This window comes from Synchiropus splendidus, chromosome 9, assembly GCF_027744825.2.
Source record: "Synchiropus splendidus isolate RoL2022-P1 chromosome 9, RoL_Sspl_1.0, whole genome shotgun sequence".
Classification (NCBI taxonomy): Eukaryota; Metazoa; Chordata; class Actinopteri; order Syngnathiformes; family Callionymidae; genus Synchiropus; species Synchiropus splendidus.
The window spans coordinates 15,988,560-16,004,715 of record NC_071342.1 but is presented as its reverse complement, the minus strand read 5'-3'; the positions used below and the strand labels follow the sequence as shown (position 1 = coordinate 16,004,715).

The following is a 16,156-nucleotide window of genomic DNA, read 5'->3' as shown; positions in this document are numbered from 1 at the left end:
CTGGATAACACAATGGACCTGTGACGGAGTCTGGTATCAAAACACTACGTGCTGTCTTCATCGACTTTTATCTGACGCAAGACAGAGAAACCGAGCTCCGTGACGCATCCTATGATGGAGCAACTCCACCCATGGTAGTGGCAATCGTGATAAAGGTCAAACCAGGTGTTTGCCAAACGTTGCGTAACGTCCAGCTGCAAACATTTTTTAATAAACGTAGGCGGACAAAGATGTCCTGCTATCATTATGGTCATTATTTAATGCTACACTGGATCCATAAACTGTGCAAACAAACACATGTAAACAACGCTCACTTGGACGCTAAAAATGAGGAATCACGATGAGTCGCTCTTACAAAGGAGTTGTGGGGGCATCTAGTGGCAGAGCAGGGTCACTACAACATCGGCTTTATTTACTTCTCGTCAGAGTGGCGAAAACAATAAATATCACGAGCAAAAACAGATGAAATTGCAGTAGATTAGGTTATGCACTGAAGACCTATTTTCAAAAATAATTTTTACAATGCCATTCGATACTTTTCGTCACTTTTCAATTTTAACATTTATTGAGAAAATATTTTTAAAATGGAATACATGATTTACTTTTCAACAGATTTATTTTTTTTATATTTGTGCTGTTTCTTGGGTGTTATTGAACATTTTAGAACCTGTTTTTCCGCATTTCCTTTTTTCTTTTTGAAACAAAATGTAATGCTATAGAGAAACACAATCTCGATCGGTAAATACAAAATTGTGTATTTATAAAAGTGGAACTGAAACAGCGGAGGTGACGTCAGAGAGGTGTGTGTAAACACAGAAAACAGTTTTCAATTAAAATAGTTTTATTGAATTGTTTCCTCACTGTGAACTTTTTTTGAAAAATGAATCCAGAGTTCCAGAACCTTGGTGGCAGTGTCTTTTGGGCTGCGGCCCAGTTTGACCTTTGCTTTTGGTTTTACCCCTGGATAACTGGGACGGACCTGGAGGTCGGAGAGAAGACGGTGATAATGAGGCAACGCTTGAAGATAAAGACTTCTGAAGGTCCATGGCGAAGTGATAGTCGTTGTGCTCTGGCATTTCCCACACAGACACGTCCCGCCCGCAGCGCTGACACTGGATCAGATCTTCTGAGCTCACAGTGTTGCTTAGCTCTTCCCTCGGCTCCTTCTCATCTCTGGACACTGCAGCGTCTTCATCAGGAAGTTGCGTCTCCTGCAGTGAATTCACCTGCAAACCACTTTCAGCACTTCTCCGACTGAAGAAAGAAGAAATGTCGCTGTGCTTTTTAGGAGACGCAGTGGAGGGAGCTGACCCTCCTTCTTCTTTCACTTCATGTTGGACCTCGGTTTTCTGTCTCTGTGTCTCAGCTGCCTTTTGGAAGAATGACTGAATGGAGCCGGGCTGTTTGGCTTTTGGCTCCGGAGACTCGAGTCTGGCTTGAGTTGAGGTGACGTCAGAGGAGAGGAAGCCCGCGATGCCGCCCCTTGCTTGAGCTCCGCTGAACTTGCTGGCAGAGAGGTGAAGCAGCGTGAGAGGAGGAGACCTGAGGAGGACAGCTTGAATCAAAGTCACTGAAACTGAGATAACTGGATATAAAGTGAGACGTTTTACCAGGCAGCCTGTTGGTTTCCAGCAGTGTTAAGACTCTTGATGATGGCAAAACTGTCGCCGGCGAGTTTGGCGGCTTCGTAGCGAACCAAAGCGCAGCAGCGAGAGAAGCTGCTCGGCCTCTTGTCCCCGAGCTGACGGACGCCGACAGTCAGCAACTTGGCCACGCGACCGTTCTGCAAGAGAAGAGAGACGAAAGGTGGTTAGACTTAGACTTTTCTGACCGGTGCAGACTCTCTCACCACTTCTCTATCCTTCGTCAGTCTCTCCTCAAGCTCCAGAGCAAGCTGGTGCAGCCAGTACTGAACCTGCGCAGATTCAAGTGTCTCCAGCTTTTAAATACACTGACCGTCGAGACAAATACCTGCTCTTTTGTGGCGAGCGACGTCTTCCCTGGAAAGTTTTTACTGCAGCCAATAGATTTGGGAAGCTGCCGGGGTTTGACCGCCTCGAATTCAATCCCCCGACACAAGTCATAGAGCCACTGACTGAGCGGGGAGAGCAGGGGTTAGAATGCAGTGGAACAAGAGCTGTCAGCTAAAGGAAACGCACCCTGTTTTGTCGCCGAAGTGCTGCCCCAGCTGAGCCTGTGAGAAGCGGGTGAGTTCCCCCATGTTTTCTATCCTCAGTGTTTCAGTGATGGAGGAGCCCAGTTTGCCGCCCAGATTTCGTCTTCAAAAAAAACAAAACAACTTTACTTCCATCCTACATGAGATTCCTTAAGTCCTACATGAGATTCCTTACATCTTACAGATGGGTAAGGAGTTGAACAGCTCCGCCACAGACTCCAGCGGCAGCACGGTTTGCCGATTGGGTTTGTTCAGACCACACGCCAGTTTGGCCAGAACCTGGGAAGAGACTTAGAGCTGCAGCGTCTGCCGATCTCACCACGCAATCCCTCGCACCTTGTTGTGAGAAATCCCAGCAGAGCACCTGAACCCGGTGTGTTCCGCCACCGCTGCTCTCATCTCCTCCACGATAAGCGCTCCGACAGTCAGCTGCAGCTCAGGGGAGTCACTTCCTCCAGATACAGACGACAACCACTGCTGGACACCCCTGGATCTCAGCGCCTCTGACAACAGACATTTGAGGATAAACTTAAGCCACAGTATTTAACAGACCGCTTGATCGACTTTGGTCCCACCTTTATCCAAGACGATCTCCTCGTCTCTGTCCAGCTCAGAGTTGCTGTGTGGGAAACCTTGGATGTGAGTGGTCTTCAGCAGATTTGCATCAATCCCAGAGGCCTCCAAGTCTTTCAGCCGCTGCTGGACGGCAGAAGTCAGATCCATGTAGGCCTCGTCGATGCTGGCTCTCTCGATCACGGCGAAGCGAGACATCACCTCGATCACCTCCACGCTGGCTTCCCTGTAACTGCAAACAAGGCTTTCATTTATTACCTTGAAAATAAAGATAATGAACTATGATGATCACCTCCATGACTTACTGAGTCAGGTCCGCTTTGCCGTGAGACTCCCGCACCCGTGCCACCCGGAGGTCCTGGCACAGCTGCTTGGCATCATCCACCCACATGTTCCTGGTGACGCCGTGGGCGCGAGCCTCGTAGCTCACAGCGATGATGCTGGCAACACATGAAGAGATGAAGCAAAACGTTTAGTTGAACAGTTCTCAAGAGTCGTAGGGACGCGTGGAGCGGGTGAGTCTCCAACACAGAGACACAGATTCTAATGATCCATGCAGCTCAGCAAACATCAAGGCTCCTGTCCTCATCTGAAAACACTGTGTTGAAAGTGTGTCTTCTGCCTCACACCTGCAGCAGCTGAGACAGCAGCTTGCTGCGTTCCATTTGTACCAACACAACTTAAGGTAAGGTAAAATAAAGTAGATTTACTGTCATATTCTGCCATATGCAATGCATGTAGAGAATTGAAATCTCATTACTCTGCGACCGGTGCGGAGACATTGAACTGTGTATGAAATACAAGAAAAAAAACAACAAAAACTGCATGAACAACAACAAAAACACACTCACAAGCGAAGGGACAGATGGTACCGGAGGTAATAACTATATAATAGATGTTAAATATTGTTATTTTGATAATACGGATGCTAAATTTCAGTGTAAATCCATGAAAGAATGACGAATTTACGCTTATTCACGGTTGAACGCCGCACTTATTTGAAGACCATTCCCAACAATGCAGCCCTATGAAGCACTCAGCTGCATGGATCACTAAAACATTGTCTCTGCGTTAGAAACCCACCTGCCTCCCTTCCACGTCTTGTACTGCGCCACTACGCAAGGAGTGTTCTTCAGCTCCGGGTTCAGTCGCTGCTCCACTTGGACATAAAAACAGTCCATGTCCACCAGAGCTACCACTCGCTCCTTCCCGTACTCCATCACCAGTTCGAGTTGCCAGTCAATGCCCGGAGAAAGTACCGAACCACCACCGAAGGCTGTTGCGAAACAGGAACTATGCGTTTGTTTTTCGCGCAATCTGGTCAGCAGTTACGTAAACGCGTCATCAACAGTAGACGGCTATTTTGGTCGGCCATCTTGGTGAGGGAAATCAACTTTCGAACATTATTTACATCTGTTTTGCCCACTAAAGTTCTGACCCAAGTAGTTTGCTAAATCCGTAGATCTCTGCATGTTTATTTAGAAAACTACTTTATTTAAAATAATGATGCCTATTTGTCCATAAAACATCGGTCAGGATGGTGTCAGATACTGATTAATATTTGTTAATGGTGTTTTATTATTATTATTATTATTATTATTATTATTATTATTATTATTAGTAGTAGTAGTAGTAGTAGTAGTAGTAGTGGTGGTGGTAGTCAGTGTTTCTCAAGATAATGTACAAGATAATTGTTGGAGATAATGCTCACCTTGAAAGACTGATTCACAGAAACGTTTTTTTTTTCTATTAAAAACGAGGTTAACCATGATGTTGACGCTGCCACTGTGGGGAGAATGAATCCTGTCTCCTCCTTCAGTTTATTGTCTTTAATGTAGTGATGATCAAATGCCCTCCAACTTTAGTCAAAAGCCTTGACTCTTTGTGACAACTGCCCCACCTCCAATATATGTGAGATATTGAAGGAATGATAGGCAACGGGAGGAAAAAAAGAGGCGTCAAATCAGCCTGCTTAAAAGAAAACACATAGCCATAAAAATCGAAAATATATGAGGACGTTCAGAAAGTAAATCCAGAATAATGTTTACTCAAACGGGCTACAATCATTCATTAAAATCAAGACATGAAACAAGCAGACGGCAGAAGAGGGATCCGGAAACAGGTGAGTAAATAAATGAAATTTTACATGGATGTATAGGCTGTTAAGTGGGTTGTTGGATTCTTTTATGGAATAATGCAAATGTAATGGATGAACATTTTCAACTGAAGAAAGAAATATTGTTTAAAATAATGAAGGCATTCTGGAAATAATCAGGATCAAACTATGATCAGAAATTGTGAGGAGAGTGGTGTAGTTGTTTTTCCATTTTTCCCCTTCATTTACTTTTTTCATTGAACGTCATTTTTGTTACATTTGAGAGGATACTACTGAATAGATTAAATAAATTTGTGGAATGAAGTCTGGCAGGCGTGTGTGATGTTTTCATTTGTCTCATCTTTGTTTGAATGGAACACAAGTCATGTGAGTACTCGAAACACCCAGATTACAAAAACACTCATTCATCTTTCTTTTTCTTTGCTTCTTTTAACACTTTGGCCTCTTGTGCAGTATAGATTTTCGTGTTTGACACAAAAGGCATTTTTTCCCCCACAGTTGCATGTTTACTTTTTTCATTGCACACAAAATTGGGTCAGATTTATGTGAAATTCCATGTGGTCAAGGTGAGCGTTGTATGCATCACAATAGACGTTTTTCCTTCTTCTTATTATTAGTAGTACTGTTGTAGTAGTACAGTAATTGTGAAGGTGAATAGTTTTATTATTATTATTATTATTATTATTAGTAGTAGTACTGTTGTAGTAGTACAGTAATTTTGAAGGTTGTGAAGGTGAATAGTTTTATTATTATTATTATTATTATTATTAGTAGTAGTAGCAGTAGTAGTTCTGTTGTAGTAGTACAGTAATTGTGAAGGTTGTAAAGGTGAATAGTTTTATTATTATTATTATTATTATTATTATTAGTAGCAGTAGTAGTATTTAATTCAATTATTCCCCAAACTTCACTATCTACAGTAACTAAATACAGATAATGAAGTAATGATTACTAAATATAATTATATAGTAATAATCGTCGAATTTTAGTGAACAAGTCAACGAGCTAGTGAGCGGATTTGTCATCAGGCACCTGCCAGGACAGCCCGGGTCCACGGCTGCATTTTGATAGGTCTGACTCGAGCGCAGTCTCCTTCAGCTCGTCCTCCAGCCGGTGACTGCTGTTTCCACGGTGTGGTGCTAGAAACTTATCTCCAGAAGGCACTTTAGTTTATTGCTCTGCATCAGGTAATCGGCCAATGAACCCGCGGCGTTACTTTATGACTGCTTAGACACCTGTTAAAGACCTTGTTGACGTCATGTAAGTCGGTTGTCTTGAAGCTAGTGCTAAACGTAGCTAACTAGTGTGGCACATGCAGAATGCGCCCCCGGTATTGTCCGGACTGTGTGTAATATTCTACAAATCCTAAAGGGTAGTGCGCCTTAAAGTGCGTGTGAGTGTTAATTGAATAACCACTGGGGTAATAAGCGAACAATTGCCGGCACAAATCGAGCCCAAACCGGCCAATTGCACCGGCGTGTGCACTGCCACGCCTCACCCGAGGAGTCAGACTGGGTATAGTAGGGTCATTCAGGGAGCCTTTAAAGATGCACAAGGGAAAAGGATTGCATTTTAAACTTTTCAAACTAACATTTAACAGCAGTGGAGATGGTTGGTTTATCCTTTATGAGCGTAGATTGGGTTGGTGCCCCATTGTTTCTCAGGCAACCCTTAACAAAGCTGGAAACATTGATATACAAATGCTGCTCCTCTTCTTTTTCGTCAGAAAACATGGCTGTGCCTCCCTGTTATGCTGATCTTGGAAAGTCTGCCAAGGACATTTTCAACAAAGGCTATGGTAAGAATTCATACCGTCTGCCCCATGTTCACTTTTTTATTTAATGTGGAAACATATTGTTCTTTGTAGGATTTGGCCTTGTGAAGCTTGATGTCAAGACAAAGTCCAACAGTGGAGTGGTAAAATCACATTTTCATATGTTTTTACTCCAGTCATTGTTCGTTTTGTAAACATCCCATATTATTACCGTTATTGAGCATAAAGCAGTAAAAATTCCATCCAGGATTATTGTGTTTCACATCAAATTGTTCAGGCTGTTCCAGGCGTGTCATGACTGAGTGTGTATTGACTTCATTGTCTTAAAATTAAGAACTGTTTGTTTTCTGTCCCATGACTTGTGCATGACATTTGAAAGCCTGAACATACACAAGAGGGAAACATCTTCCACCTCATCCACTACAATTCAACGTTGCTGTGAAAAATTTGATGGAAATGACTGTTGTTAGAGTATAACAATCATTAACAATGAATACGATTTTGACAGAGGAAAACGCACAGGAGTTATTATAGATCACTGCGCTTCTTTGTGATCTCAGGTTGAGGTTTAAATATTGATGTGAAACCAATCATTTCTTTTGTTTACTAAAAGGAATTCAAAACGTCTGGGTCCTCCAACACTGACACCAGCAAAGTCGCAGGCAGCCTGGAAACTAAATATAAGAGACCAGAGTATGGTCTGACCTTCACCGAGAAGTGGAACACAGACAACACCTTAGGAACAGAAATCACAATTGAAGACCAGGTGAGTAAATGTTAAAAAAGTGAAAATTGTGAGGATGTACTCGTCCTATTCAAATGGTTTGTGTTTCCCAGATCGCAAAGGGACTAAAAGTGACCTTTGACACAACCTTCTCGCCTAATACCGGGTATGTTTCATTTTTTTATTTGAAATTGTTATTTTTAAGTGTATAATAAATGTTTTCATGTTACAAATGCAAATCTCACTGCCTGCAAAGTTACGACTCTGTGTCATGTGGAGATCAGGTTGCCTGTGACTTAGGTGTGGAATCTGACTCCAGTTCTAAAATGGAGTGTGAAGTGCTAATGGGATATGATACTGATGTACTAAACATGAAGATATAAACTATCGGTATTTATGTGGCTTTTCTTCAATGTTGTGAATGGCTAAAAGTGAAAGGTTGTTTCTCTCAACAGCAAGAAGAGTGGCAAAGTCAAGACCGCCTACAAGTGCGAGTACATCAATCTGGGCTGCGATGTTGACTTTGACTTTGCTGGCCCGACCATCCACGGGGCAGCCGTCATCGGCTACGAGGGCCTGCTCGCTGGTTACCAGATGTCCTTTGACACCGCCAAGTCTAAGATGACCAAGAACAACTTTGCCCTTGGCTGCAAGACAGAAGACTTCCAGTTCCACACCAGTGTGTAAGTTGTGTGAGCCCTTTCCTTCATTATGATAAGAAGGAATTTATGTGTCATAATGCAGAGATTACTTTTTGTTTAATCATACCTTTTTACCTCAATTTTGCAAAAGCACTTTCTCATTTTCGAGAGGGATCGGTGCATAATTTGGGTGTTGTGTGTCTCTGTTTTGTGGTTGGCATATAATGGGATTAGATACAGACCCATAACATTTTTTTTTATACATGGCATGTTTTTATTGGTTTCACCCGGGGATGGATTCAAGTGAGGAAGCATTTAATGTCGTTACTAATTTATATTGTATTTTATAATTTGCTTATACAGCAATGATGGGTCAGAATTTGGAGGTTCCATCTACCAAAAGGTGAACGACAAACTGGAGATGGCGGTCAATCTGGCCTGGACCTCTGGCAGCAACAGCACATCTTTTGGCATTGCAACAAAGTATCAGCTGGACAAGGACTCCTCAGTCAGTGTAAGGTTCCCACCAGAATCCTATGATGTCAATGTGTCACAGAATATTTATAGTAGTGTACAAACAAACCTGCTCATGACATGGTATGAGACTATATGTGGGCTCTCATATAATTGCTTTTTGTGGTTGTGTTTTCGATTGCAGGCTAAAGTGAATAACAACAGCCTTGTTGGTTTTGGCTTCTCCCAGACCCTCAGATCAGGCAAGTGGCTCATGCTGATAAACCGTTCAGATTGTCTTTTCTTATCTCGGCAAATTTATAGTAACAACTAGGGATGGGCGATAACTTATCGTAGACGATGTACCGCCAAACACAATCTCCATGATGACAATTCTGCATCTCACGATAAAGTTGATAAACACGTGGCTCACTCGCTGCATTGGACCTGCACGCACGCCACGCTCTCCAGCTCTGTGGCGTTTGACAGCCGACACCGGCGTGTGACAGTTGTGGAGAGTGTGGTGGACGTTGGTTCACGATGGTAGTTTTAAACTTATAATATGTTATGATAATGACACTGGTCGAGTCTGAGTCTCTGGATCGGTGTTTATTTTATGAGAGGGAGTGGTCCTCATAGGTTCTCGGGCGCAGTCGTCTGCCTTGGTTCACATCAACACATGCAGGTCTCATGCTGCGCTGGCGCCTCAGCAAAACACCGCGGTGACAATAGTTGGATATTGGACGGAGCTCCGCTAAAGTTAAAGAGACATGAGATGCAGTGGACAGACGGCTCAATTTAACCCCTAAATAAAACTGGCAGAGCAGTCTGTCAGACACCAGCGGCTTCTACCAGAGACGTGAAACGCTGAATTTCTCATCTCTACACTTAGTTAACTGTTATATTTAAACATAAACAAATCATGATGTTGGAGACTCCACTAATAAGTTTCATCATTAAAGAGTTTCAAGAGAGACTGTAGTGTCCAACACATGCATGCACATGAATGAAATTATCGTGACTGGAATGACAACATTTATCAATCACTTTATTTTTTGTCCATATCGCCCATCCCTTGTAACAACTCATTTCTGCGTGTAAAGTGGTAGTGGTGACCCAAAAACTGTTTGACCTTGTTCTTGTCTGTAGGAGTCAAGCTAAACCTGTCCGCTCTGGTCGACGGCAAGAACATCAACGCCGGCGGCCACAAACTGGGTCTGGGCTTGGAACTGGAAGCCTAAACTCTCCTCACACTGCAACACTATCTGGCCTTAAACTATGTTTCCAACTCAAACCAGCAAGGGAATCCTGAAGAGATCCTCAGAAAGGCTCAGACGTCAAACCTACTCTGCGCCGCCTCAGTCTGCGGCGCCTTTTACACTTATGTTGCTTTGGTAACTATTAGTTGCATCTGTACAGGAGTCGTCTGGTGGCATATTATTTATATATCTTGTCTATATTTATGTCCAGCACTGCCATAATGCTCAAATTAATACAGTCCTTTGCCTGTCATCAACAATGTGGTTTTCTTTCCTGATCTGTTTTGTTGGTGTCTTTTGGCATCTTGTCACAACACCTGGTTTTATTTAGCGCTTTATCGCAATGCTGAGTCCGTCTCCCACAGTGAGCATGCTCAGATCGATCCTCTGGTCCTTATGCAGCTTCTTATTGAGCGCATCAATAGTTTGTGACGTGATGTCCTCCGGTGCAGGATTCACCACTGCTCCACCCCACAGCACCTTTTGAAGAACAGCCCAGTTTTAATTTTTTTGCAAAGTCTGCTGACTGTTGACAATGTTTTCCTACATTGTCGATGGCAATGATTCCTCCCTTTCTGATCAGCAGCAGAGACTTCTCGTAGTAGGCATCGTAGTTGGATTTATCAGCATCGATGAACACAAAGTCGAACGTTCCAGCTTCTCCGGCAGCTAGTAGCTCATCTGGTGAGAGCAGAAGACACACGCTATAGCTTTGTTCTCTCCTATTATACAGTAGACTAGTTTGAGAAGTGCCTACCCAGAGTGACCAGTGCTGTTTGCAGTTTTACATGTATTTTCCTCTCAACTTCTGCCTAGAAGAAGTCAAGTGGAATTTTATAAGACAAAAGAAAACTCATAGTGGGCATGGTTTTGACTGAAAGTGTTAAAATACTTTGCATAGATGATTTATTGACTGTAATATTTGATGTCTTCCTGCAGCTTAGAGGCATATATATATATACACACACACACACTCCCGTGTCTGCTCACCTCTCTGAAGTATAGCTCTGCGATGTCCACGAAAGGCTTGTGTATTTCACATGCCACCACATGTCCGTTCTCAGGCAGAGCCAAAGCCATGCTGAGAGCATTGTAACCAGTGTACAGCCCTGCACGTATGATGGTGTTATTGAGATGCCTTATGGAAACCTTTGATTCCATTTCCTTCATTTTCTCACCTATTTCGATGGCCTTTGTGCCGTTGATCAGTTTAATGAGGTTTGCCATGAGTTGTGCCTGTTCACTTGAAACCATCATTCTGTTCCCTGGCTCTTCAAGGGTTCTCTGGAAGCATAGAATTTGACAGATGAGCGCAGTATGGCGCCCCCTAGAGGTGAAAAAGCCCACCGTACGTTACTGACACTTAAAAGTCACTAGAGAACCAAATAACGGCGCGTCTATTGAACATTGTTATAAACGTCTCATCCTTTTTTTTTAACTTTAATTCATAAAATAATTGTAACTGTAATTGCAAATTATGTTCTATATGGCGCCATCTAGCGGTGTAAAAGCTCTTATGTAACTTGGGAAAAGTATGTATCTGCAATTCACGCCAACAAACGTTAAAGGGCCTGTACGCATGGAAGACAACAGTATCACCAGTGTTACTTACCAGCCTGAGTTTGGCAAGAACCTCATGCTCTCTGAGTGAATTGCTGACAACATATTGGAGCACAGGATCATTTTTCCCGTCACCGTGAGTCTTCCCAATGAGAGCTGACTCTCCAACATCTGCTGCAAAAACATGAAGACACTTGTGTTTACAAGGCAAACGGATCGGTCCTTTAATGGTATTTGCAATACAGAGTTTCTATCGCTCATCTCACCTGCCAGAAGCAGAGACAGCACGAAATAAAAGATGAAGTCCATGTCCTGTTTCAGCCAAAGGAAAGGAGGTCGTCCTCATGGGGCTCTTCTGCAACTGGGCTTTCGGTTGGACTTTGCTTCATTTGCACAACCTTCAGGAACTGTATTGATTTGGGTCACACTGGTTACGACGGGTTGTCAATGAGTGCAGTGTAGTTTCAGTTGAGCAGCTGCAGCAGCAAGTGTGTAGGTCTGATGCCTTCAGCCTTGTTCCAAACACAAATGAGAGCAGAGCCTCACTATGCTTGATCAGGAAGGTTTATCTTGAGTGGACCGTGGACATCTGACTTGGGTAGAGAGACAGAAATGGGGTTAACTGCTTCCTCTTAGAAGACATGTCCGGAACACTGCTCCATCTGCGATTCACTTAGGACACGGATGTCCTCTCCTGTCCGACGTTTCTGTCCCGATTTGTTGGAGCTGTGGTTCTACTCCAGGGTTGTCACAGGTGACAGAGCTTCCTGAAAGAGACTGCGATCTTTGTGGCTGAAACTAGGTTTTGCCTAAGTTGAGGGAATGGACCTTATGACCTTTTGGCTCAGCTCTTTTTCACCAGGTCATCCCTTACTCAGGAACAAGATCCCCAACTTAGCTTAAAGTCACTACCTAGCTTCAGATCTGGGTCCAATGAAGCCAGTGCGCTGAAGCATCAGCTGAAGAAGAGTGGAGGCCTCCTGTCCAAATCCCAAGCATTGAAATTGGGTAAAAAGGAATTTTTTAAAACATTTTTTTTAATTCCCTGAAGTTTACACTGACGTGTTTAGGTGGGACTTGTTTCTCAAACTTCTCTTTTTACATGATTTATGCCTTCAATCATCTGGCGGTGCCACTTCACAAAGGGGAAAGATTGTAGCTGGGAATTTTTTGGGATGTGAGTAGGATGCAGACGCTCTCCGAGGACACGCCACTTCCTCTGCCTCGTCCATAATTAAGAATGCACGCTTACAAACAAAAACACCGGCGCCTCAATTAAATGAGCCCTGACACCCAGTGTCTTTTAAAAGAATGTTTGAGTTGTGGCGGAGAAAGGAAGGGGATGTCTGAGGCTCTGGAATCAGGCGGGGTTTTTTTTTCTTCCACCACTTTCTCTCCCCTGCTGCTCCAGGCCTCCGCTAACATGACGCTAATTGTTTCTGCTACTTGTGCCAAGTACCTACTCTTCGCCGGCACATTCTGCAGACAGGCCCTGGTCCCTCAGCTGCTTTTTGTGTCTGTTTAAGAAATAAAAAAAAACCAAAAAAGTGTGCTGCCATCTGCGAGCGAGCGCACCACTGTTCCTCCTCCCGGCCGCGACTGTCACTGAGATACACACTCACTCCTTTCTCTTTCTCTTGAGGTGGAAAAAAAGCAATGTGGCGGAGAAACAAGAAAACTAAAGTGACACATACAACTGCTAATATGAAACAAAATAATGCAAGAGGTTCCTGTTGTGTTGCATTTAAGTGTGTGTGTGTGGAGCGAGTGGAGCTCAAGAATATTCCAAGTTATGCTCAGTGCAGCAGATGGGTTTGTACAAGTTCCCGCTTCTAATGAGCAAACAGGAGAGGATTTTTTTGTTTGTTTATTATTCCACTAACTTTTAGCACATTTGTGAACTAATCTAATGATTTAAAAGCTTTTTTTTTTTAGATTTCTCCTGAGCTGTTGACATCTGTATGTATATAAACTGATTTTAAATATGTTCTTCTGTATTGGAATCATCAACTTGTGTCGTATGATTTTCTTTTTTTTTTATTTATTCACCTTATACTAACAGTTTTGGTGTCATCTTGCAACAATACTTGTCTTAACATCTTTGGCATAGTGTTTTATCATAACATAATGCAAACGAAAGGCATTTTTTGTATGTTGTTTGAGGTATCACTCATTTTCAATGTTTCCATTTTACATACTATTGATTTCCAGTTAGATTTTATGCCATTGATTGTACTCCAGAATTTATGAAGTATGCACTTATATATATATATATATATATATATATATATATATATATATATATATATATATATATATATATATATATATATATATATATATATATATATATATATATATATATTTACGCATAGAAGCAAACATACATGCAAATGCAAATCTAGAATTATTCTCAGGCTCGACTGTCGACCGGCTGGTTTGATAGATGTGCGCACTTTTGACCAGCAGGTGGCGATGTTGCTCTTCTAATCGGCTCCCCAACAGCCGCGCAGGCCTCGTTCCTCTCGAAGATCACTGTCTTGTTGTTGAACTGACCTTTGACCGCGTCTCACAGAGCCCCTCGTATTGACACGCTCCTAGCGCCAAACGTCTGTTACATCCTCGCCGTGTTTGCTCCGTCGACCGCCGCCAGCCTGAACGGCAACATGATGCTAATCGCTGCGGAGACGCCGACGTCAAGGCTTGACTGACACGCCGTCGTCAGCATTCAAGTGTCATTCTCGCCTTCCTCCCGAGTTTGACAGCAGCTTCTTCTCGACATGACAAGATCGTTTGAAGTGGCTCACGCCGAGTTTTCACTGGTGTCAATCCTGATTTTGTTTTTTTTCTTCACTAAAACTGGGCCACGTTGCTTCTGGTGCCATCATCCCTACCAGCCCATACCTGCTCTAGACTTCATGTCAAATGCATGAGAGAAACCTGAGGAAGATCCATCCTCCGTGCACCCAATAATCCAACCGAAGTTGTCCCCCTCAACCCTGGTGCGGTGGTGAAAACCGACGTTAAGAATGGTTTGAAATAGGACTGTCATGCTACGAGGCTTCAGAGCTGAGCATCATTGCCAAACAGCTGGAATCGAGGCTTTAAAAGTGCCTTCATCTACTTTAATTCAAACATCCTCATACAATTTCCTCTATTCAGTTAGTGTAAAATGTATTCCATCCCACCCCCCTCAAAATTTAAAGTTGAATTTACGATCAATAACATTGCCTTGTAATGCATTGGACAGTCAGGAGTTGAAATGAAATGAAAAATATTCTAAAGAAAAACTCATGTACAAACTAGAAAAAAAGAGAAAGTAGGTGAGTTTAGCAAGCTTTAGTCAGCGAGTCTAATGAATCTAAACGGTCATACTGTTGTAGGAGGATCCTAAAATGTTAAAAAAAAAAAAAAAAACGATGTTGATTCTGGAAGCGAAACTAAGAATTAATAATCCAACTGTAGCTTAACGCTACACATCAGTCATGAACTAAGGCTTCTGCCATCCATTGTGTTGATGCCACCTTTGAGCCTGGCACAATAGAAATGAGTCTCTGCTAAATCTGCCTTCTCCTTCGGTGATGAGAGTCAGGGTTTATCGCTGCGGCGTTGGGGTGAATGTTTAGGATCAGCGGTTCAAACCCTTCACTTTGTGTCGCGTTCACGATCCCAACAGAAGATTGGCTTTGACAAGAAAAAAAGGAATGAATGGCAGGTGCGGTTGTTTGACTTTCAAATCAGCATTGCATCGATTCTATTAACCTGGTATGTAAATAAATACGGAATTCAATTTCCATGGAGTCACGCAATAAGTTGACAGTCCTGCGGAAGATCAAACGGGCCGCTGCAGGGCACGTGAGACGCAGGGAGAAATCTGGAGTGCATGAAAGGTGTTGACACCTTAAGCAAGCTTCTTCAGAAAAAAAAAAAAAAGACAAATGTCATATCCTGAGAAACAATTACTGGGTGGAACCGCAGCGTTTTAAGGCAGCAGGTCTCCCAGCTATGTTGTTGCATGACTGGAAATACCAGCACTGGCGCCTGCACGGTTCAACCGCCTGCCAGTCACTGTCAGATGAAGGATGATCAATCTTGCGCTGGAAATGTGCTTCATGACAGCTGCCATTTTTATTTGCAAACAACAAGATCCTGATATTCCCTTTAATAGTGTCTTCAAGGTTAAAGGTCAGCGTTTGAAATGCTTTCATTTTGTATGGTGGCGTAAAAGTTTCAATTGTGCCACAGTCCAAGCCTCCAGAGGGTGACTGGTGACCATCTGTTGATGTGCCTTGCCTCGTGCCCTATGTAGCTGGGAAAGGCCCCCTGGAGGTGGATGAAGCTCGTATTGTTTTCATACGACAGTACCGAGTGACTAAGCTAGTAAGGGATGAATGGTAGCACGCGGGTGTGCTGTCAGACGCGAGTGCTCATGATATGAAGCTCAGGAAGGGAGATGGGATATGAATTTTCTAGAAAAACCCAAAATGTGTTCATAGTAATAGACGTAGAATCATCTGTTCGGGTGAATAAGTCAAGCAATGAGACAACCCTGGGTTTGAATCTGGGTCCAAGGTTCTAGTCCAGATGGACTCCAGTTTTCTTCTCACAGTCCAGAAACTTTGACAGTAGTGAGCGAGTGGTGTCTTCTCTGTATGCGATGGATCCTTTCCAGGGAGTCCCCTATCTCTCGCCGTGTAAAGGACATGAGGGTGATCTCTGAAGCTCGTGTTGACATCTGTCCCTGAGGAAAGATGAGATGTTCCCCAGCCAGATGGAATCCTCCGTAGATCCGCCAAATGAAGACGTCTCTGTGAGCATCTTTAGTACTTTCTAAATGAGCTGCTGCTCTCTGAGTCTCGGGAGGACGACAGCGCTGTGGC

At 43.2% G+C, this 16,156-nt stretch overlaps 3 protein-coding genes across 6 annotated transcripts; 1 reads left to right on the top strand and 2 right to left on the bottom strand.

Moving 5' to 3' along the window:
* Nucleotides 1-607: 607 nt before the first annotated feature.
* Nucleotides 608-4,589, bottom strand: polh (polymerase (DNA directed), eta). 2 transcript variants are annotated; one of them, XM_053875114.1, is made up of 10 exons: nt 3,833-4,101; nt 3,055-3,189; nt 2,752-2,981; nt 2,513-2,679; nt 2,352-2,455; nt 2,160-2,279; nt 1,972-2,095; nt 1,850-1,915; nt 1,611-1,783; nt 608-1,542 (listed from the first exon to the last, which is right to left on the bottom strand). In XM_053875114.1, the coding sequence occupies exons 1-10, from the start codon at nt 3,967-3,969 to the stop codon at nt 858-860; spliced, it is 1,941 nt and encodes a 646-aa protein (XP_053731089.1). In that variant the 5' UTR covers nt 3,970-4,101; the 3' UTR covers nt 608-857. The 2 variants fall into 2 exon arrangements, with proteins under 2 accessions (XP_053731089.1, XP_053731090.1); XM_053875115.1 differs by lacking the exon at nt 3,833-4,101 and adding an exon at nt 4,461-4,589 and having other exon boundaries at nt 610-1,542.
* An 86-nt stretch (nt 4,590-4,675) lies between these two features.
* Nucleotides 4,676-9,976, top strand: LOC128764872 (voltage-dependent anion-selective channel protein 2-like). 2 transcript variants are annotated; one of them, XM_053875116.1, is made up of 9 exons: nt 4,676-4,871; nt 6,592-6,663; nt 6,733-6,782; nt 7,253-7,405; nt 7,477-7,529; nt 7,819-8,046; nt 8,368-8,518; nt 8,663-8,720; nt 9,607-9,976. In XM_053875116.1, exons 1-9 carry the CDS (start codon nt 4,790-4,792, stop codon nt 9,696-9,698), a joined length of 939 nt encoding a protein of 312 aa, XP_053731091.1. In that variant the 5' UTR covers nt 4,676-4,789; the 3' UTR covers nt 9,699-9,976. The 2 variants fall into 2 exon arrangements, with proteins under 2 accessions (XP_053731091.1, XP_053731092.1); XM_053875117.1 differs by lacking the exon at nt 4,676-4,871 and adding an exon at nt 5,930-6,052.
* comtd1 (catechol-O-methyltransferase domain containing 1) lies at nt 8,251-11,649 on the bottom strand. Of its 2 annotated transcripts, none has more exons than XM_053875118.1 (7): nt 11,543-11,649; nt 11,329-11,450; nt 10,895-11,000; nt 10,707-10,825; nt 10,474-10,528; nt 10,264-10,397; nt 8,251-10,196 (listed from the first exon to the last, which is right to left on the bottom strand). In XM_053875118.1, the coding sequence occupies exons 1-7, from the start codon at nt 11,583-11,585 to the stop codon at nt 10,044-10,046; spliced, it is 732 nt and encodes a 243-aa protein (XP_053731093.1). In that variant the 5' UTR covers nt 11,586-11,649; the 3' UTR covers nt 8,251-10,043. The 2 variants fall into 2 exon arrangements, with proteins under 2 accessions (XP_053731093.1, XP_053731094.1); XM_053875119.1 differs by having other exon boundaries at nt 11,329-11,447.
* Between the last annotated feature and the right edge of the window lie 4,507 nt (nt 11,650-16,156).

Excerpts from the sequence above, each read along its gene's own strand:
- polh (XM_053875114.1), bottom strand. The coding sequence starts at position 3,969 with ATGGAGTACGGGAAGGAGCGAGTGGTAGCTCTGGTGGACATGGACTGT. Across the intron at positions 2,982-3,054 it reads GGCAAAGCGGACCTGACTCA|TTACAGGGAAGCCAGCGTGG; the intron begins GTAAGTCATGGA and ends CCTTGTTTGCAG. Across the intron at positions 1,784-1,849 it reads TGACGAAGGATAGAGAAGTG|AACGGTCGCGTGGCCAAGTT; the intron begins GTGAGAGAGTCT and ends CTTCTCTTGCAG.
- LOC128764872 (XM_053875116.1), top strand. The coding sequence starts at position 4,790 with ATGTTTACTCAAACGGGCTACAATCATTCATTAAAATCAAGACATGAA. Across the intron at positions 4,872-6,591 it reads GAAGAGGGATCCGGAAACAG|AAAACATGGCTGTGCCTCCC; the intron begins GTGAGTAAATAA and ends CTTTTTCGTCAG. Across the intron at positions 6,783-7,252 it reads CAAAGTCCAACAGTGGAGTG|GAATTCAAAACGTCTGGGTC; the intron begins GTAAAATCACAT and ends GTTTACTAAAAG.
- comtd1 (XM_053875118.1), bottom strand. The coding sequence starts at position 11,585 with ATGGACTTCATCTTTTATTTCGTGCTGTCTCTGCTTCTGGCAG. Across the intron at positions 10,826-10,894 it reads CACAAAGGCCATCGAAATAG|GGCTGTACACTGGTTACAAT; the intron begins GTGAGAAAATGA and ends TCATACGTGCAG. Across the intron at positions 10,197-10,263 it reads GAATCATTGCCATCGACAAT|GTGCTGTGGGGTGGAGCAGT; the intron begins GTAGGAAAACAT and ends GTTCTTCAAAAG.